Source organism: Orbicella faveolata, unplaced genomic scaffold (genome assembly GCF_042242905.1).
Source record: "Orbicella faveolata isolate gen_17 unplaced genomic scaffold, um_ofav_v1 contig_27, whole genome shotgun sequence".
Lineage (NCBI taxonomy): Eukaryota > Metazoa > Cnidaria > Anthozoa > Scleractinia > Merulinidae > Orbicella > Orbicella faveolata.
Genome location: NW_028301555.1, coordinates 3297538 through 3320000, shown reverse-complemented (window position 1 = coordinate 3320000; position 22463 = coordinate 3297538). Strand labels below are relative to the sequence as shown.

At 36.8% G+C, this 22463-nt stretch overlaps 2 protein-coding genes across 4 annotated transcripts in view; one reads left to right on the top strand and one right to left on the bottom strand.

Moving 5' to 3' along the window:
* The window catches only part of LOC110046493 (uncharacterized), a 17580-nt gene extending 1523 nt beyond the window's left edge, over nucleotides 1-16057 (bottom strand). Inside the window, exons 1-14 of one of the 2 annotated variants that reach the window (XM_089296541.1) lie at nucleotides 15424-15845; nucleotides 12780-12836; nucleotides 11541-11613; nucleotides 10980-11050; nucleotides 9300-9407; nucleotides 8079-8400; nucleotides 7781-7851; nucleotides 6198-6261; nucleotides 5194-5253; nucleotides 4138-4315; nucleotides 3178-3221; nucleotides 2130-2204; nucleotides 1578-1654; nucleotides 1-420 (exon numbers count right to left, since the gene is read on the bottom strand). The exon at nucleotides 1-420 is cut by the window's left edge and continues 1523 nt beyond it. In XM_089296541.1, the coding sequence (XP_089152667.1) occupies nucleotides 288-420; nucleotides 1578-1654; nucleotides 2130-2204; nucleotides 3178-3221; nucleotides 4138-4315; nucleotides 5194-5253; nucleotides 6198-6261; nucleotides 7781-7851; nucleotides 8079-8400; nucleotides 9300-9407; nucleotides 10980-11050; nucleotides 11541-11613; nucleotides 12780-12836; nucleotides 15424-15785 (1695 nt within the window). In that variant the 5' untranslated portion in view covers nucleotides 15786-15845 and the 3' untranslated portion in view covers nucleotides 1-287. Of the gene's footprint in view, nucleotides 421-1577; nucleotides 1655-2129; nucleotides 2205-2228; nucleotides 2572-3177; nucleotides 3222-4137; nucleotides 4316-5193; nucleotides 5254-6197; nucleotides 6262-7780; nucleotides 7852-8078; nucleotides 8401-9299; nucleotides 9408-10979; nucleotides 11051-11540; nucleotides 11614-12779; nucleotides 12837-15423 lie in introns of those variants that run through there. The other variant, XM_089296542.1, reaches the window with a different exon arrangement.
* Nucleotides 16058-16695: 638 nt separating this feature from the next.
* On the top strand, nucleotides 16696-21440 carry LOC149107175 (uncharacterized). 2 transcript variants are annotated; one of them, XM_089296560.1, is made up of 2 exons: nucleotides 16696-16983; nucleotides 17152-21440. In XM_089296560.1, the coding sequence occupies exon 2, from the start codon at nucleotides 17256-17258 to the stop codon at nucleotides 17700-17702; it is 447 nt and encodes a 148-aa protein (XP_089152686.1). In that variant the 5' UTR covers nucleotides 16696-16983; nucleotides 17152-17255; the 3' UTR covers nucleotides 17703-21440. The 2 variants fall into 2 exon arrangements, with proteins under 2 accessions (XP_089152686.1, XP_089152687.1); XM_089296561.1 differs by having other exon boundaries at nucleotides 16696-17066.
* Nucleotides 21441-22463: the final 1023 nt, after the last annotated feature.

The following is a 22463-nucleotide window of genomic DNA, read 5'->3' as shown; positions in this document are numbered from 1 at the left end:
GGGCACCAAGTTTGAATATAATTACAAAAAAGACCAAAACAGAGATGAAACGATTAGTTGCGAGAGGGAGCGTCCTCTCATACATTAGAACCCTTGCCTTTGTTTTACTCGTTCTCTCCGCGGTGCCCCACAACTAACGAAATGCCTGGAAGAAACTTATGTTTGACTGAGCAAACGTACACAAATTTGCCCTCATTCTCAGGCTTTCGGCTGAAGGGACTTCTCTTTGTCCGCTCTCCAATCAATCCGTGACGCATTTGACCAAAGCAATTTTCAACGCTTACAAGTTAGACAAGTCTCTCGGCTTGTTTTTTCTTCATGTTCTTGTAAAAGGAGTATTCTCCGAGAAGAAACTGAAGAAATATCTTCATCCTTTGCGAGCATGTAATGCCTTGAAAACACCATATATCTTTCCAAGATCTGCGTAAGGAAAAGCAAATGCTAGCTGAAGGACAGTACATCTTGGAAAAGCTACGACATAAAATGTGAATAGTTTTTCACGATTGCCTCAAATAATTGGTCCTAACCTTTCTCAGTTGCAACCATGCTGTCTGTTCAACCATCAATGCTACTTTTTGGTTTATTATTTAAGTGGTTTTAACTTGAGTGTCGAGAGTAATTCGCATTTTGTTTGGTTTTGCATCACTAGACCACACGGTTGGTTAAGAGGTCGACACACTAGGGGCATGTTGCCAGGACATATTACGAGGACCTTAAGAGGGGACAAGCCCCTTCTGGCCTTCCTGCGTACGCACAGGAAGCATTTTGCAGGGACAGTGCGCCAGTCAGTGAACACGAATTAACGAATACAGGGTCGTAGCTAGGAACAGGAAACCGTGGCACCTGCCTCAGTCATTTTTTTTTTTTTCGTTTTTGTTGTTTACAGTCATCAGAAACACCTTAAATACCTTGGAAGAGAATTTAACCAAAGAAAATGCCTCACTCAATTATTTTCATGAGCATTGCCGGAACAGTCAAAATTTTTTTCTGACTACGGGTCAGTACAGCCCTGGGATATTGGTTCATTTCTTTGTTGTAACGGGGACAGTTTGCAAGAGCAGTGTACACGATACAACAATGAAAACTGAGGTCATCTTGTCCCTCCTTGACAACGCACGAATTCAAACCAGCTAAAATTCATGCAGCAGAACTTTTTCGCAAAGACGGGCATGTCACAGGAGAAAAGCTGTCGCTGCAACATGCCTCCGCTTCACGTCCCTGCAACATGTTCCCTAGCGTGTGCCGACCTTAAAGGTAAAAGGACGTAAAGCAAAACCAATCGATAGTCGTTCGCACACGTTTTCCCGCCGTTTGCGACTGCGAGTTTTGATTGGTTCACTGGATTGTCTGTGTCCTTTGTGATTGGCTTGAGTGATTACCTTTGTTTTGGTTTTACGACACTTACAACTGAAAATCGCTCTACTTCTTTGGTGATTTTTTTTACCTTCCTAAATGATTATTTTTCGATTTCCTGTCATTTGAGAGTGATTTATGATTCGCAAATTAAAATATATATCTGATAATTCTTGCACTGCCCACACATCATAAGCGAGTGCAAATGGCAAGCTACAACTGACCTGTGCTGAGTGCGGCCATCTGGAGAGTAGTATGTTGTACCACCGTCAGTAATAACCTTGAACTGAAACCACGTCAACTGAAAAGAAAGCAATTCCACAATGAACAAGAATTCTAATGACAGAAGGTCTAGATAAAAATAAGAGAAAAATAACAAGAACAAAATCATATAAAAAAAATTATCAAATTTAACTGGTGATATTATACATGTAGTTCAAAGTAAAATCAATCCCATACTTCTAAAATGAACAAAACAATTCGATGTATTGTTACGTTATGCAATAATAATTATTCACATTTATAGTGAGAAAATAAAGATGTTGTTGTTGTTGTTGTTGTTGTTGTTATAATTGGTGACGGTATAGGGCTGAAGTATGCAAAAACGAGTATCAGCAATCGTTGATTTGATAACCAAGAAACAATTGCTTGTTTGTAATATAAAGAACAAAACCAGTGCAACTCTTTTAAAGACAACAACTGATCCTCAACAATCTTTGGAGAGTATCTATTTTAGACATTGCATACATATAATGTTGGCGATGTTGGTAACTTACAAAAAACACATAGTAGAATCCTACACAGTTGATAACAAACAAAACTGAGACATAAACATCATGGCCCATAGCTTCCTAAGGGTAAAGAATAACACATTGTTACAGTAAAACACCTCTTATATTGGCAAGCACTGCCTTATACAATGATTTTCACAATTCAGTGTAGGCATTTAGACAATGGGCTATTTCTCAGTGTCAAAATGAGTCTTCGTGCAAAACCATTGATATTAAAATGTCTTCCCCCTACAGGTTCTTTTTCGTGCGAATCAAACTTGTCTTCATATGAAACGTTTTGCGCGAGTATTCATTTTGAAACAGAGGCTCAAGGTAACTGGGAAATGGCCTATTAGACAAGAGAAAATGACTACAATGTACATACATGTCATAAGGTAAAGTCTGTGTCGGGGCAACTGGCCCATACTGCCACAGTTTATCTTGGTTTCTGCAACATTAAGCAACTACAAGTACTTCTACTCTCCCTGGATGGAATGCTAGTCCATTGCAAGGTGCAATGTTATATACATGTACATTATTTTATCACAATTTGAACAGGGCGCTAATTAATGGCCATAATCCATAACACCTGTTACTGCTGAGCATGCTTGATGCGCCCTTGATGTTACAGGTGAACTTGCCTGTTGTTGATACAATTCACCCACGAGGTAACAAGTTTGTTACAGGAGTGAGAATCAAGGCAACAGGTGATTCAAAATATTGACACCCCTGCATAAAAATTAATGATGCCTTGTGTACTACATCAACCATGCATGTTAATGCATGCGCTACACATGCATAACTCCACGCATACATAACTCCATGCATGCAGTTGCATACAGTTATGGCATTTCCTGGTCGATGATTGCTAAATTAGTTTTTGTGTAAGGAGCTACCTGTGGAAGGTTTTGATTAGCTCCAATTGTCTTTATGTGTTTATAAATGGCTTATCCTAACTCCCACACATGAATTTAGTGTTAACTAACTTCATTAAAATTCCTGCAATGCAATTTATCCAGAGATCTGTGCACAAGACAGCAATTTCATGACTTACTCTGAATGAAGATGCCTCTCCTAAGAATACTTCCAAGTTAAAATCTGATTGAAAATAAAAAAAGGCAACATAATAAGTCCTGAGCAGATATCCAAACAAAGCATCCATGGTTATTGTACAACACACACTCAAGTTAATACAAGTTAAAGGCTGCAGGACACTCTACAAGTTATACAACGATCGAATGGCAAGATACACTGCAGCTCATTTGCAGCGTGTAGCAGCAGAATTTGCAATGTTGTCATTAATCTTTGCTGGTTCCCATATTTCAGAAATGCTTTGTTTTACTCCAACTTACAACTGCAAGGTTGAGTACTGTTTTCCCTTTTTATTGTAATTTTCCATCATTTTGTAACTATGTTTCATCTCAATGTAACTAATTAAATCTACAGTCAATAAAGTTGATATTTTAAGGACAACAACATTACAACCCCAGCCAAGGCTTGATTTCAGATCTCCAGATCTGAGATCCAAATCACTAGTTAAGCCTTTTAGGCTTCCATGCCTCCCACCATTTGTAGGGCAAATCTCATCCTGTCTCTCACAACATACATATAGTTACCTCACTAGAAGTGTGTCCTTACAACAACTAAATATAAAATCTTTTCAAATAAATTTAAGAACATTTTGCCCAACTACTTTGGAATGACATTCCTTTGTCTACACATAATAAGCCAACTTGAAAACAACTTAAAATTAAAGTACTTTTATCCAGTTTCATTTTGCTCAGTTTCCTGTGAGGCTTAAGTCTAACATACATTACTTAATATTTACTATTTGTTTACTCTTTCTTCTTTTACAGTCCAGTTTATTTCTTTTTGGCCTTAAATATATGTATCTAATTAAAGGGTATATAATTAGTATTACTATATTTTGCCCCTTCCACTTTCATTTTACTGCACTTTTTTATTATCAAGTGGAGAAATATTTAAAAAAAATACAAGTAAAATTTCTACTCACATGACACTGCTGCTCTCACAAATAACACATTGGCCACCATTACTTCAATCATGAAGAACACGAAAGCCCTGTGGTTGTTTCTTGCCACACAGCTCAGGAGAAACAGACAGTGGTGATCCAAACTCAGAAAACATTTTTCACAAAGTCGGCAGTGCTTAGTGAAGTCAGGCATTACAATCTGGTAATGGAACACAGTACAATATGTAAATCCCTTTTATAATCACCAACTCTATTTAAACCACCTCTTGAGGATGATACATACTACAGTGTAGTTATACAATGCTTTCAAGTGGTATCCCATGGAATATCCCATGAGTCACTTTAATTTTCTCGTTATACACCCAAGCCTTTAGGCCCTAAAAGTAAATATCTCTTGTCACCATCTTCAAATCCTTATGAATTCCTTTCACATACCCATTCTATTTTTCACAATCTATCCATTAGTGTTTAGTGTAAACTCACATTAACTTCTACACAAATTTCTCAACTTTCACATAAAATAATCCTTTTGTTTCCATGCTTAACTGGAAATTTACAAAGTCAAGTTCATTGTATCTACACTTAATTATGTAATCAATAACTTGTGATAATACATTTTTCATGGCTAGTCTTACACAGTATTTCGTTTCATCCCAGCCAAGGGACTCTTCAGAGACCTTTCAGCTTGGCAAACTCATTGGGCATTGTGCCCAAAGTTGCCAAGTAGTTTGCCAAGCAGAAAGGTCTCTGAAGAGTCCCTTGGCCGGGACGAAATAAAAGAGCTGCATAAGACTAGCCACAAAAAATGTATTATCACAAGTAACTGTCAACTTTATTGTCAATATTTCAATAGCATTAAAAAAAAAATCATATCTTTAGCTTCACCTCCTCCTCCAGGCTTCATACATTTACCCAGCACCCCCACACTTCTCCTGTTGCCCTCAACAGTGGCTTCTTTGAGGAAAGTTAGAAACCTTGTTTTTATTTCTTACAATATTAGCATTCTTCATTTTAAATTGATCATAATGATTGTTTGAAAAACACATTGCTTGTCATGATCTGCATTGTACACAGTACCTCACAAACTGTACAGAAGTTGCACTCTGATACAACATCTTTTGCAACATCAAGAATGGACTGTGAAAAAAAAATGCAAATTGTCAGTAACTGAGCAATAAATCATAATTTTAAGTAAATAAAACAAATCAATTTAAACTACAAAAATAGATCAGAGCTAAGGAAAGGATGTCTTCCTCTAAACATTCTATTCTCCATGTCTGATTTGACCCAAACATTTCCTTACTGAGATCACAGAAATATGCTGAATAAAATTATATTTAAAATTGATCTTAATTAAACTTGGAGGTCACTTCCCCTCAGTGCTGACAGAGCTGTGCTCTAGAAGTGCCCGGGGACCACAGGTAACTAACTTTAGTCTTTGGGTGACTGGAAAAACTTACTTTTTTTCATATGAGCTTATTAACTAATAACAAGTGCTGGGTACCCAGAATTTCATGGTTACTAGTTAGGAGCCTTTAGGCTCCTCGTTATTTTTTGTTGGACCACCGGCTTGGTCTCTATCCTTAGGTCAAATTCCACATCCTTTGCCACTTGTTGAACCAAAGAAGCATACATCTAATTGTATGTACATGTATGTATTTGATTTTGAGCACCGTTTACCAGGGTCATGCTGTTCTAAGGATTGATAATGCAACACATGTATCCACCAGATAAATCACTATCCAGTGAATAGCATCATTTTGACGGGACTTATCCACTGGAAAGTGATTTAATATATACCAGATAGCTTTATCAACAGTATGAACAACTACTGTAGGCCCACTACAAAAGTCCAATAGACTCTAACTAAACTGAGTGAGTGAGCACTATGATAATAGTCACTTATTGTATGAAGGTAACTTTCAAAGAACAAGGGCTACTTACTAGACATAAAATTTACTTTTCAAAAGTGGGTACTTTGAATTCTCCTTTTTTACTGTTGATTCAGATTACTGACATTTTATTCTCCAAGGTCCAAAAATTAAGTTCAGCATTTGATTTCCACTACATTGATTTCTTACCATTGTTTCTCCAGTGTCAGAGATTCTATTAGACGTAACCACACCAGCGTCTGAAAAAAGATTTCTGAGAAAAAAATGTGACTATGGTTAAAGCATACTCGTCTGGCATTTCAGTTGGGTCAAGCATGAAGTTCAAGAGATGGAAGTTCAGACCAAGAAAATTATAGCCCTCCTCACAATTAAATTTTAATTAATTTCTAATTTGCATTACAAATGATACAATCCAGGGTGGATGTGAGGCAATTTTGGCAGAATCTACACAATTTTGCATGGGTGAATTTTACATTACATGTTATTCTTTAACCTTAATTTTTTTATGAACAGCAAAATAAAATAATTATAACCTAGTCTGGGAAAACTGTCCAGAACTCATCCTCAAACCCAGTAACTCTGAGGTTACATTGCCCAAGAACACACCAGCATTATCCTGGAAACAGAACTACCACCTGGGCTGGCTAATGAGGAGTCCAACATTTGAACTAACTACATGTAACCTATCACAATTTATAGGTACTTTGAAGTAAATTTCTCATAAACAATCTTTCAAAGTTACTTTGTATTAAACAATTCTGTAGTGCTATTGCCTTTTGCTTTTGAACAGACATGTCTACTCTGAAAAGGCTTTGTAATTATCATGTTAGTTGTGTTTTACAGCTAACAAGATTCATAACTAGTTCATCAGTCTGCATGTGTATGTACATGTACATTGAAATCCCAATTATAAAACTCTCATTTTTTCAAACCTCCCATTAACTCAAACCAAAAGTTGTTTCCTCCCCTCACAAATTTAATACAGTAACTAAATATATTAAATTTATTATTATACCTCCCAACTAAATTTGTGTTAAGATTAGAGGACATGTCACATGTCATGAGTCACAAGTCACTAACTCTCTAGGAAAACAACAACTTGGACTTTCAACTCGTACATGATCATTTCACGCATCTTGAAACTGCAGCCAATGTGTGCCAGTGGACACCAAGCATATCAATAATTTTCTGCAGTTTGTTCTATTTTTGAGTTGGAAGGTATAACTGAAACACTTGATGACTTGTTCCATGGGAAACAGTGAATTTTGTTTCCCCTCCACCCTCAATGTTCCAGGGGTCTTGGGGAGAGTCTCCGAAGGGTCTCAGGGAAACAAAACTCTCGGTTTCCATTGGGACCAGTCATTAACGGCATACTGACACCTGATTTCTGGAACGACCCAATTTTCAAACCAATCTTCATTTCCCTTGGAAATTGCAAAAATTGAGATTTCACTCGCTGTACATGATTGTGTGTTTCTTGAGAATGATCCTAAGCTTCAAAAACGTATACAAATTTAAATAAAATACTTGGAAGGGACATGTTTGCCAGTTGTCTTGAGTAACACTGGACTTGTAAACTTCCAATCAGTGCAATAATAACGGGTAAGTCATGTTTATGCCTTAAAGGTTTTGTCAGTGAAGGTTCTGTTATACATGTACATGTAGGTTTCCTAAGAACTATCCCAAATTTCAAATACACATGACTTGCAAAAATATTTTAAAGGACTTATCTGTCATTAGTTAACTAAAGTCACACTGGATTTACACTGTACCTTAATGTAATAATAGTAGCTATCAATAGAACGATTGCAAGAGGAGTCCAAAAAAGCTCTGGCCAAAGCTGTGATAAAAGTTAAGGAGTAAGGTTTATTGCAACATTAAAATGAAAATTATAACACTGTAATCACTAAACAAGAGAAACATAGCAGCCTACACTGTTGATATACAATGCGCTTTTAATTAAAAAAAAAAAAATCATCAGTCAGTTAAAACCCATTGTAAACCTGGCACCTACTGTACATTAAAAAAGTATCATGATCATGACAGTTACACATTATTCCAAAGGATATGAGGCATAATGTATAAAAAATAGCATAACAAGCTCTGTATTATTAGCCCAAAGAAAAAGCCAGCTAGTGCAGGATTTGGAATTGCAGAAATGTGCTGTAATCTGTGCTTAGAGAATGACCACACATTGAAGAAGACTATGATTCCCATGGTTGCCAGTGTTGCAAATAGTGTTGAAAGGTGATGGAATGACAAAGCAATGAAGAAAATTCCAAATGACGGTGAGAGGAGTAATAGAAACCATGGTATCCAAGGATTGGGTGGCCGACTGCGTGGACAGCGACTGGCTTGCCAGTACTTGAGGTGTCTCTGGAGCCAGAGGTGTCTACAAGAGAACATCAAGCAGTTTGAACACCATGTTGAGCATTTAACTTTGAATTCATATTTAACATGTTCTTCAAGGCAGGGTGTATTGAAAACCAATTTTCCAGCTTGCCATCTTTGCGCAACCTGTATCTGTCTTGCAAAGTTAAGTCTGTGTCCGGCCAGGCAGAGCTTATCTGAGTTTCTCTTACTAGCATTTAAGTGACTAGGGGTATTTCTCCTCCCCACTGGATGGGCTATGCACAGCATGAAATTCATCAGTAGTGTACCTGTTAACACAGTCATGTACACCTGGGTGGAGAGAGGCATTGTGTGACTGAAGTATGTTACCCAAGAACACAAAGCAGCAACCCTGGCCAGGGCTTGAACACAGACTGCTTGACTCGGAATCTAACACGTTAATTATTAGGCCTCTGTAGGCCTCTTTCAACCCTTCTTTGTGTAGTCAATGCAAGTGTTCATCAGACAAGCAACACCTGAGATTCAACACAAAGACTCCATCTAATAATACCCTGGTTGAGGTACAACACAAGATCTGATAGGATCTTATATTAATATGATCCTGTAAGATCTAAAGGCTATTGGCAAAAATCACCATGTACTTCATGATCTCAGTCAGCTACTCTGCAGGGGTGACTTTAAAAAAAGATGGCACAATCAGCTGCCAAATCCAACAGTAATACTGCCTCAGATTTCAAAAATTTGTGGCAACCCTGAGCTTTACAACGAACTTGATAGTGCATGATTATCAGATGTTTAATAATTTCTTCGTGCAAGAAAGTACAGGTAGGTATAAGGACTACTCTGAAGAACTAGAGGGCTGACTGTTCTCTTGTCACTAGAAATTTTTTCTCTGGACATACATGTATACCACCTCGCTCTCTACAGTACATACGGCACCTTGGTGTTTTTCCTTCAGTGGTGTAGTCCACAGGTGTTTTCCCTGTGACATCTGGCTCATTGATCATTGACAATACACTTTTACTCTCTAGGGTCCATGCTACTTCACTGCAGAAATAAATAAATTAAAATGAAAATGAAAATGAAAATGAAAATTATTCATTCAAATAGAAATTCCCAGCTTAAAAAAAATAAAATTTAATGTTCCTTAAGTAACATCACATGCTCCATTTCATTTGCCTGCAAGCTCTTAAACTAGCAACATCTCAGATTACATGATGCTATTGCAATCCAGGCCAGAAAAAACTATTGGTTAGGAGAGGAGTTCGTTATTCCCGGGATTATGTTCCAAACAATAAAACACAATATACATTATACAAGTAGCAGGAAGAACATTGTTCATTATTAATATACAGGATATTTCCTTATAAGGAGTTTAATTTGTAATATTAATCAGAGTTCCATTCTGTGGAAGTAACTACTAACAGTTAAACCCATTGCCCACTCTTTTATATGTTTTGTCAATAAGATCTTTTTTGATGAAATCATGGAATTCATTTTGCTGTTGGGTTTTGTCTGGACCTAAAATCAAATTGGCAAACTGTTGGTTATGAAAATATAACAATCTCCCAAACACTCATGTACATTTTATTTAATTATATTTTTAGTATTCTCTTCACATTCAAAAAAATAAATGAAATTTTTATAACAAAAAAAAAAAAAAAAACCTTTACTTTCTTTGCACATAATAGACTTTGAGCTGTGTATTGAGCTTTTATCTTTAATTTAATAATAAATACTTATTGAAATTGCTTTAATTTAACAGGGCTTGAAAAAAACTGGAATTCCAGCTTGCCTTTAGGGCAGATATCTCTCAAATATTGCTTGCCCTGAGCAAGCCTTAGTATACTCTTTTAATGATCTATTTGGCAGTTTAGTTGCTTGATCTCTTGCCCATCAGGCAAGTAAGAATGAGAAGGTACTTGCCCAGAAGGAGAATCTGTACCTGTCCCGGACGACCAGACGACACTTTTTTCAAGCCCTGTGCTTAGATAGCAAATCAAAGCTAATTAAGCTTGCAACGATTGTTATTGTTGTTTCTGTTGTTGTAAGTAGTGATTATATTATTGTTAGTAGCATACGTAACTAACAGTAATTATTGAACATACAGTAGTTGACCTAAAAGTAACTTTGACTTATACAATGTATATCATTCAACATTAAAAGCCAAATTTATTTATCTGTATACAGTACATCACTTTGTAAAATGTTCAATTAATGTGTAATTCATACAATGTGTGCTGAGATTCCAAGGTAAGTACTAGAACGGACATAATGTTAACTTACAATCAAAAATCAAACAAACAGAAAAGTCCATAAACTGAAAGATTGACAAGTTTCCTTGTCACAAGGACTCTAAATTTTGTTGATTTTGACAAATTTCTTTCCAAATGGACTTGTCATGTCTGGGCACCACCAAAAGTCAACAAACTAATATTTTGAATTTCTACATCATGCACTTCAATTATGAAAATCTCAATGGAATCTTTTCGACTGCAACTGTTGGTGTCAATAAGAGGACCTATAGTGTATGCACCAGCAATCTTCTACATGATCAAAGTTTGCCCAATCCATATACACGTAACTTGCTATATAAGTATTACTGTTTTATCCCCTTACCAGTGTGCATATTTGGCAGCTAAGTGCAGTGGTGTTGCATTTGAATTGTCACGTACATCAGGAGGAAACCTCTGTAGATAAAGATTCATAATTGTTAATTCAACATAATTCAAAATAAATTATCACTACACCATTCTCATTTATACAAAGTTTAAGACAGAATGATGAAAACGTTGGATAACAGAGACCCTTGAATACCAATAAAGACTCACAATGTTAGGGCAATAAAAGTTACAGACTAAACTAATATAAATCTCTCACCTGATGGTTTGTGAAATACAGTGGAATCCCACCTTACAACCACCCCATTAATACGACCACCTCGTTAATATGGACACTTTATTCTGGCCCGAAAAAAAGCTCAGTCAGTCATTTTCTTATTTAAAGAACCCTTTCAATACGACCACCCTGTTAATATGACCAATTTTCCATGGCCCGAAGGTGGTTGTATTAACAGGGTTCCACTGTAACATGCAGAGAAATTACTAGCTGCCGGCCCCCAAAATATATGTCAGGTTTCTGTCAAGCATTATTGACAGAATAAGGCATGTGTTGACATACCTTATGGCGTAGTAGATATTCGCAGGCATCAAGTTGACCATGTTCGGCTGCTACATGTAGTGCTGTTTGACCTCTGAACCAAACAATCTGTAGTTAATATTAATTTGTAGTGTAGTGGTAATAATTTACATTGTTACGTATCATCAATTGAAAATAGTGATCTGAGTAAACCAGCCTTTAGAATTTCTTGAGAAACTTGATTGAGGTTTGAAAGCCTGGACACATCCCTCTTGAAGAACAACAAACCATTTTAGTGTATATCAGTTGCATCAATAGCAAAAATTTTCATTTTCAAATACTTCCTTACTTGACCTACACTATATGGTTCATTTGTGACTAGATTTCCCTTCAGCTGTACAAGTCAGGGAGTAATCAACTTTCTGTGCTCATAACTTTAGTTTGTAATTAATTGCCCTGAGTATAATACTCCCTGAATTACACTATGTAACTGTAATGATTCCATTTAGTGCCCTTCTTCCAATAAGTCCCCCCCCCTTTCTAATAAGTGCACCCTCCCCTCTCCCCCTCCCTTGAATGCCACTTCTTTATAATACATTCTAAGTGACCCTTCCAGTAAGTGCGCCCATTGTGAAAGTGATACTCTAGACAAATTACGACGTATAGAATAGACTGATTAGATTGTAAATGAGTGAATTGTGAGGTAGTATTGAACAAAATGGTGTTAAAACTGTGAGGGTGTTTACCTGACTGTATTGTTACAGTTCTTGACTAGAGTTAATTTGTCTGTTGTCTTTCAATAAAAGTGTTCTAGATATCACATTCAGATGCTTAGTATCAAAAAGAAATAAGGGTCCTGTCCCTAACAGGCACCCCATTCCTACCTCAAGCTACTAAAAGTAAATTAACACCGCAGGAGCTAAGTGGAACCAAATTTTATGGAAGTTACACTTACTCATATCAGCATTAATTTAGCTAACTAATATTATTTGCCACTCTAGAAACATTAGCAGAAACCTGATGCAAGTCTCATATCGCAGTTGCTTAAAGGACAGTTACTGGGGACAAGACAGAAGATGAGAAGCTAATTGTCCTCAGTAACCATCGGAACACAAGCCACTGTGAGATGATACTCAATGCCCCAAATTTATTCTTTTTTTCTAAAGATGCAAATTGATATTGAACATAAAATATTAAATTATGAATTACAAAGTACACTATTCTATTATATGCTTCAATAATTTTACCAATGCCTTTAAAATTGATAACTTGCTGAAATACCTGTTATCTCTCTTCTTCAAACTTAAACCACATGCTGTCAAGTAATGAAGCTTCAATCTATATAACAGACACAGAAAAATAATAAAAAAAAGTCCAACTTATTTTGAGTTCCATTACCAGGACATTTCAGATAAAACAGTCGAGTCAAATCTTTGTAAGACTTTGCACTATTCAAACAAGACATAACAGCAGCTGCTTGGTCAGGAATTTAAATATCCTTTTGTTTACAAATGTTTTACCGAAACTTCGGAAAAAGTGAGAAAACATCACTTTTTCAAAACTGACCTACAGTTGCTTATGGTGGTCAGTGTAAATGCAGACTGCAGACCGTTGGTAAAATGTAGACTGAGGGTAAAATGCAGACTGCAGACAAGGTATAAAATATAGACCGCAGACCACAGACTTTTTAAAAGAATCGTGTTACCATTTCTTTCATTGAAAGCTAACTGTAAACAGGCTAACTGAAGCGTTATTTAGGCTAACCTGAATGATATTCAGGCCGACTAGAGTGACATTCAGTCTAACCGCAGTGATATTCAGGCTAACCAGAGTGATATTCAGTCTAACCGGAGTGATTTTCAGGCTAACCAGAATCCAGACTTTCACTGCAATTAGCCTGAATAATGCTATTATGTTCGGCACTCAATAATGGAAATAACACGATATAAATTACTTAGAAAGTCTGTAGTCTACAGTCTGGTTTTTACCTCTGGTATGCAGTCTACATTTTACCCACGGTCTGCAGTCTGCAGTCCACAGTCTGCGTTTTACACCAACCAACTGTTATGGTTGGTAGTGTACATGTACATGTACGTGATAATTCAGCCCATCAGATCACAACATTTACATTTAGTATATGAGTTAAATTCTACTAATACCAGTTATATTAATTTATATATATTTGTACACTGACCTACATGTAATCATGACTTTTTGTGAGCTATGGAAGGACATCAGGTGAGTTTGGTTCAGACATGGTTCATAATTTGTTGAACATACCAAGCCAAAATATCCATGGCAATATCATGTGAGTCTGATTTGTTGCCAAAACATAATAAAAGGGTACTATGATCATGTAATTACTGAAATCAAATTTGAACAAAACTCCAGCCAATGTATCAATTCAGTGACTTGATATCACAGCATATCAAGACAGCTGATGAGACTTCCAATTGGGTAAGTGCTATTTGGGTGCAGTGCAATCACGAGTCAGAACAAACACTGGGAAACAAACTAGATCCTCTATGGCTGCCGTCTTTTGGCATAATATTCCTTCTTATTTGAAAAATCTTCATGCGTACCAATCTTCTAAACAAACTAAGCTATTAATATCTCTTCTCTAAACAACTCGAAAATAGCATGAAGTATCTAACATTTTGAACATTCAATTCCTTCGAATATCCAGTGTTCGTACTGTATACAGTAAACACCCGCATATAAGAACAAATGGATTAATAACACCAGGCTGAAATTTGGCCAATAAAGCCCAATTTTATAAGAACAAGATCAGCTTGAAAATTGTAACATGTCCTTATAAAGAGGAAAAAGTGTCATAATTACAAAACATGTAAGTTTATGTTTGCTGTCAGATAACTACATACAATACATCTATTGACTGTGTTCATTTGTAAATATAATATTATTACAGAATAACTATTTATTTTATTTTCCTAAAATATGCTAATTATACCTCTAGCAACATGTTTTGGATAGTATTACTAAATGAAAATTTAAGAGCATTTTAAAAACATTTTAAGCCTGATTTGTCACTAAGTACCTGATAAATAAGAACTCAATCAGCCTGACCTTCGAAGTTGTGTGTTCTTATACAGTGTATGCGGGTGTTTATTGTAGTTTGGTTTGTCTCCTTGTGTTTGCACTTCATTTACTTGTCTCTTTCATTCCCTTGGTCTTATTTTGTTTTGCACGTAAAAGGCAGGGGAATAACTTGAAAACTGCAAGGTTCATTTATCTCCCTGGCTCAACTTTAAACACATATCTTTTCCCTAAGTTATTGTAATTTTTATCGCAAATGTGAATTACATGTAAGTGTCAAGAGTGTGTATAGCATTGCTGTTGTTGTAACAAACTCTACAGCAATTGTATCAAACAAAATACCACAGGTTCCGCATAGCATTCCACAGTATAAAAATAATGTTTTTTTTTTATTTTTATTGTTATTATTTTTTGTATACGAGAGCAAATTTCACTTCAATCAATTTTTCATCATGGACAGTGAAATTGCACTAAATAAATTTAACTTCTTGTAACTGGCTAGTGTTTACTAGTGTTTACTTGTAGACTTGATGACCTTTCGAGTATACAACTGTATTATCCAAACATAATTTATAATTCAATAACCCTACATAATGTCTTAATTATGGAAGTCACAACAAGCTACATGTACATTTGTAGAACTCAGAATCTCAAGTGTGCAGTTTTCTCCGAAGGACAGTCTTTGACTAAAACCAAAATCACCGGCTGAATACACGTAACGATCCAAAATGTAGCCCACTAGCAAGACAATCCCAGCAAAACAAACAATAATTTAATACCTCTAAATCGATCTGTCATCAGTTTCGAATCATGTAGCTTTAGCTAAGTGAACTATTTTTAGTCAGCGTATTTATAATTATATACCCACACTGAACCACTTTTAGCAGCGTGATGAATACAAGTCCTCCCAGCGCTATCTTCCGCTCTCAGCTCTGCACCGATCTCCAAGAACTTGTGTATAAATTTCACGGAAGCCGCCTGACAAGCGAGGTGAAGTGGAGTCTCTCCATACGCATTCGGTCGGTTCACGTTCGCTCCATACTCCAGCAACAAGTCTACCAGTTCTTGGTTACTCTTTAATGCCGCTTGATGTAAAGGTGTTAAACCGTGCCACCCTACAGAATTGGCGCATTTTGGATCGACTTCTAGCAGGTGCTGCAGATCCGAAACTTTATCGTTCAAAATTACCTCGAAGACCGCCATTTTTAATTTGCAATCTTGTTTTGTCATTTGTGCTACCGCTGGCAGGTGAAGACGTAGACCGCCTACTCAACAGTGCCACTCCCGAAAACAGATCACGTTCCACGTGCACGCACAATCACGCTTCACGAGAAACAAGATCTCTCTTCAAACAGGATCAAACAAGAGCTCTCTTCAAATCTTCAGATCTCGCTTCTAGGAAGAACGACATACTAATGATACTAAAAATTGTACATGTGTATCTGAAAACGGAAGAACGATTTGTTGGAGGTTTAAGTGGCAGGCAAATTTATCCAACACTTTTCCAGTCCTGGCCCTCTCTCTGTCACGCATAGCATAGGAGAAAGGATTACCTTCTCTTTCAGTAGCAGAACTCTGGACCACCAACATCCGAACTTGCCCACCACACGCGTGTAGCTCCTTTCCCCTAACGCCACTTGTGGAAACCAGGAAGGCCAGAGATGACATGTTTGGGGTACGTATGGTGATGTGGGCGAAGGTTGGAAATGACCCTGTTTAGGTCAAAGTTCAGGTTTCGCAAATAACAAATATCAACTATAGAGCAAGGTAGAAGGCAAACTATTTTGTTTACTGAAGTGAAACGATACACACACACACACACACACACACACACACACACACACACACACACACACACAACATAAAAAAAGAAAAAAACATTAGAGAGAGCATATTTTGCGGACCAATAATAAAATGTAGCTTTGAGTTGACCCAGCTTTGCATTTTAATGCGGATTTGCTCTGGGTCCCTAAGTATATTTTCCCACGCGCCGATATCGCGCGCACAGTGAGTCAGTGAACAAAAAAAAAGTCATCAAGTCGTGCGTACGGTATTTGAGGGAATCTGGGGACCACATGCCAAATTATGAAATAAATTAAACTGACAATTTATGATGAGAAACTAAATTACTGGTTAATAAAAATGGTAACTGACCTTTACAAGGACTATCAAACTTCACCACGTCAGTATTTTATGGCTTCTTGCCCGAACTGGAACAAAGCCCATTGTTTTTAATGTTTTGCTCGCTCTGCCCTGATTGGTTACGATGTTATTGTCACTCTTTTATGGACCAAAATAAAACTGAGGTTTATAGACGAGTATGTACCGAATAGAATAACATTTCGTGACAAACGTTTTGTGCAAGAAAAGGTAGTCGGATTTGTTGAATCACAACATCACAGCACTTTAAAGGAAGTCAAGATTTAAGGTAACGTTTGCTTCGTCGAGTCTGTATATTCTGGGCAATATTTTATTCAATTCAACAGCAGTATAGTATTCAAATTCAATCAGGTAGGTCCTATCGATGTATTAATTTTAAGTCCTATTGCTTTGTGTTGGCTGTTCTGTTTCTAAATGTTGTCAACATTTGTTGCAGGTTGGGTGAAACAAATATTTTGACTCTAAAGTTAAAATTACATCCCGTGATCGGAAAAAATTTGACGTTGTTAAGTTGAAATACCGGGAACCGGGAACGGTTCAATGGACTCAAACGAAGGTGCGTCGGCTAAAAACGAAAACCCGCGCGCTCAACTTGCCTCGACGGGATCAAGTTCTAATTCCCACAGACCAATTCACCACACAAGATCGGTGCCGCAATTCGGCGTCGAAGGAAGAAGAATTCATGCTCTACAAGCTGAGGAATTGGATGGGAGGCGGTCTCGATCGCATTCCGAGCCGCTGACTCGAGAGGCGTTGAAAATAGCTCAAGAACTTCGAAAGGTCAGCGATTTGTTCAACACAAACTATGAAATTTCTTCGCCAACTCTGAAAAGCGGATTCAGCTATCGGCGGGACAAGTCTAGGCGAGTAACTCTGGCGGGATCCGGAGGGGAATCACTGAGACAGGAATTAAATCAAATGTTGGGTAACATGGACCCTTCAATATTCGATGACAATCCTTTACCCCCGGAGGGGACCCCTGTTTAACACCTCGCCTACCTCCTTTGCCGGTGTATGGACAAAGGTATAGAGAGCCAGAGACAAGTGTTTGAAATTCTGGGAAGTTTGAAATATGCTGTTTCTCAAGGGTGGCAAGAAGCCATTCAAATCAAGAAACATACAGTAAATTCAATGTTTGTGGTTTGTGCACCCCTGTTTAGTACATGTATGTCCCACCACACCCTTTTTTGGCCTAAATCCATGGGGTCACATCATGGCTGGCCGATCTAGCACTTCAGGAAATCTGTTCTGAACTTACTGCTATAATTTTCAGAAATTCCTCTCAGAAGGTCTTGATCAGCAATAATTGTCTTGTTTTCAAAATTCAGTAAACTATCTTGGGCACTTAAATCTGCACTGGTACCCATTATCCTTCAAGCAGAAAACATAGCAAAATAAAACCGAGTACCCTGCGTTTAGACAATTATTTTCAGAGGTGTCAAAAAGACGGATGTCTAAATTTACTTCTCTGTCTAATACAAGTGTGTCTAGCATTAATTTATTCTTAAACTATTCACAAACTAGGCAACGGATCAGAACTGTAGATCTATGTATTTTCATTGATATATATTCATGCATTCCCACCAGTTCAAGAATGGAGGCCTGTTAGTTAAAATTCTTCACTTTTGTGACGAATCCCAATTTCTCAATCATCCAAGCTACAATCAGCAACAAAAGTACAATGTATTAGAAAACAACACTTTTAACCTCTTATTCTATTTCATATACATCTAGCATTACTTCTGTTAAACCCAGTCACCCAAATTCTTTTTTGATCAGTCTTAGAAAGAGAAAAATCAACACAATTTGTTTGGGGGGGGGGAGGGGGACAAAATGTTGCCATTAAGATGTTTAAAAATAGACTTTTACTACTAAGTGTCTCAACACTTTTGTCCCTTGTATGTTCTCTTCTTTTCAAGTACACTTAACCAACAAAAATTTAATAGGCCCTTTGCAGCTGGGGTCAGGTGACTAAATTTTTCCTAGAAAATTTTTATATTATGGGCTATAACTTAAAGAATGCCAGAAATAGAAAGAGCGCATCAAACATACTAAAATGGCCAAGTTTGAGGCTCTGCAGGAATTAAAGAGTAAGTTTATATGACAGTTTGAATTTTCAGAAAATTTAGAGGATTTGTATGGAAAATGTTGCTGGAAAGCAAGACCTTGGTCTCCAACAACTTTTTCCATAGAAATCTTCTTATTCTTTCAAAATTCAGACGGTCAAAAAATCTCATTCGTTAAGGATGGAGGCCTCAAACTTGGCCATTTTTATATTTTCAACATGCTTTTTCCATTTCTGGCATTCGTTAAGTTGTAGCCCATAATTTTATGAAAAAAAGGTCATGTGATGGCTTAGCTGCAAAGGGCCTATTGGAAGGAAGGCAAGTCTGTGATATGAACAACATGAAATCTTCGTCAAGAAATCAGGATTTTGGGATATCAGAGTTAAAATAACTGTGATACAGAAATAGATTTTGGTTTGAGTTGCTGCAAGTTTCAAGAAATCAAGGGTTTGAGAAATAGGGATTCTATAGTAACAGTGAAGCATTATGGGCAGGGTTCTTCATCCACTCTTTCACAATCTTGTTCCTTGCTTTCAGCTTCTCTTATTTCAGTACCAACCCCAGCCGTACATTGTACATGTAGTACAGTGCCTAGTCATATTGATCACATATTTATGACAATAATGACTGCCTTTGGATGACAATGTACTTGTAATTTTTAACTTATTTTATTATTTTTATTAATTATTGTTGTCCATACTCAGTGCTGTCACAACATCCTTATTAGTTACATATAAAATTTTAGGTTGGTTGATGACGCTTTTTGTTGCAATTATCACTGCTCAGATGCTATTGCCATGCGAAATTTAAATAAACTCAATCTAGGTTGGTTTTTCTAGCTTTCATTAGACCTGGAAAATGTAGGGAAAAAGAGATTAACTATTGAAGAAAGTCATATATTAAATTCCGGGATTTATTGTGTCGAAGCTGCATTTTTCAGTTGCCAAAAACCTGGTCTGGAAAATGTCTGATCAGTGATGTCATAAACAACAATAATTGATTGAATTCTAATTATTGGGTTTTATGTGTTTGTATCAGATTTAAGCAATTGACATGATATGTATTAACATCTGTAACTTACAATGTATACATTATACTGCTATTTATTGTCCCCAAGTTCCCGGGAAACCTACAGATAACTGGGTATTTTCAACAAGTTCTGCACTACAATGTTCATTAATTTCCAGTGTTATCATTCATAATAATTAAGCACTTGCTTGATTGCTGGCCACACAAACAGCAGGTGTGTGTAGACTGTTTAAGCTCATACATTTAATAACTTTATAATTTTCTGCAGCATTGTAACCTCAAACAGAATATTTTCCTACAGCTGTAACATAATAGAATGTATCTTTTGCTACATGTACTTCTAATCTTTGATATCACCAAGAAAATGATTAATAACTATTACTAACAGCATACTAAAACAAGGACTTTTTGTGTTCTACAGCTTCTCAGTTTTTTCAACTTGAATAATTGTCATAATTTATAGCAACACACTATTACTTGGAAAGGGGTGGACCATTTGACGTTTGAGGGGGTTTGGGGGTGATCTGGTACAGGCATGATTTTTTTTAATTACCCCTTTCATGCACTAGGAAATTTTTTCTTGGCATGTGTCATGTGTATGCATGTAATTTTTTTCTCTGTATAGTAACATGCTATTTTTTGGCTCACTGAATGGCAGTGATCATGTGCATGAAGTTTTTTTGGTACAAGTATGCCTGCAGGAAAATTTTTCTAAAATCCCCACTAGCTTCCCCCCCCCCCCCCCCAAAAAAAAGTCAAATGATCCACCCGTAAGACAAAGTTAATAACTTGAGAACAATAGAAATCAAAAACGTACTTGAAAATGTCAATGATTTGTAAAGTTAGGTTCTGTTTTCTGTTCTGTGGAGAACTCAGCATGGTCTGACTTTGTAGTTATATGTAAAATAATGATGTCTTAACTAGTAATAGCATTGAAATTGCTGTTGATCGTGTATCGATTAGTAATTTACATGTATTTGATGTTTGAATTTTGTTCTTGTTAATTGGGCAAGTGCGATCATCAACTAGGAAAATGTAATGTGGTTTTAAGTTGTATTCTGTGTTGTAACATTTTAGACTGTAAATTACATTTGGTACGGTTGGATGTTGAATATTGCCTTGGAAATACATGCAGTTAATTTCTAAGAGGAGCTTAGTTGTCATTCAATTAAATCCATTAGCCTGGATAAATGTTTTCCAATTGTCTATCAAAACAGTTGTGTTCCCTAAAAAATAGCTACCAAGGGTCTCTGATTGTCTCTTAAGCATTTTTCAAATGCCAAGTTCTAGAAAATAGCCATAACTCCCGCTTGTAAGGTCACTGGAAATTGCAATGGGGTCAAGTCGGGAGTCCCCCCAAACCAATCTAATTAAATTAATGGAAAGTATCTACTACAGCAATATATAGTAAGGATAATGAATATTTTCTCTGACCTTCCTTTAGTATAAGAAATTGTGACATGGATTATGTTAGCTGTTTCCTGTACACTCCAAAATACTTTCTGTACACAGTGCATAATCATTCATGACGAGTAAAGTTGTAAATAGCGCCAGCTATCATAAATGTATAGCTGATCAATGCATAGCATTAATTTAATTTGTAAATAAAATTAATATCTCTGCTTGCCTAGCTACTTGGTCAGACTGGGAAGGGTGCAGTGTTGGGAATCAGAGCTTTAATGTTGCTCTTATGTTCCATGGCAGGGATGGTAAATATAAATTGTGTTACGAATATACATTACTACCTAGTGGAGGGACCAGGTCTCCTAAAATTAAGGGTTGACGACAACAATACAAAGGACCTTTTTGATGATGCAACAGCTATTTTGAATTCTGTTGTTTTATGGAATGTTCAGGGGGGCAAATTAGTATGTATTTGCCCCCTAAGCACCCCATAATAGCAATTTGAGACAATAGAATTCAACATGGCTGCCATACCACTGAAAAGGCCCATTCATTTTACTTCAGGCTAAAGGCATCGGCATGATGGTATGCGAGTTAGACAGGCCATTAAAACTGGAACACCCACAAAGCAAAATTGGGGGGCTACTACCAAATGAAAAGGACAATGGAGGTACTTGTCATACCTTCTTAGGGGTTAAAAAAGCAGTTTTTGTATCTCTCAGGGTGTTCAGCTTCAAAAATTCCATAACAGAAGCTTTTGTGGTACCTTTTAGGGTACTGAGCCGAAAAAAATGTGATAGGAGATGTGTTGTTTTAATTAGAATTGGAACCTATTTAGGAGTGAAAAAATATTCACACCACGCCCACAAAACAGGATCCAGGTACCTCTTAGGGGTTCTTTTCAAAATTTTCAACAAGCATCCCTGCCCTTTTTATATTGGGGGTCTCCCTCCGGGATTCTGATTACCATTTAGGGGTTCTGGTACATGGGTTTGATCTCATATGCTGTAAGTTCCAGCAATATTAGAGGCTGTTATTTCTTACTTGAGACAATTTATGGAATGAATGAATTATTTTGGATAGTATGTTTAAACTGTTAGGAATACAAACCCTTTCAACTGATTCCTGGGACAGTCAGACGTTAAATACTGAAAATTTCTATTAGTACAGCTTGCATAACCATCCCACTGTTTACTGACTGTTGCAGCTCCTCGATGACAAGTGTATGTAGACACAACGTGCTCTCTAC

Coding starts and splice junctions, on each gene's coding strand:
- LOC149107175 (XM_089296560.1), top strand. CDS start 17,256: ATGGACTCAAACGAAGGTGCGTCGGCTAAAAACGAAAACCCGCGCGCT.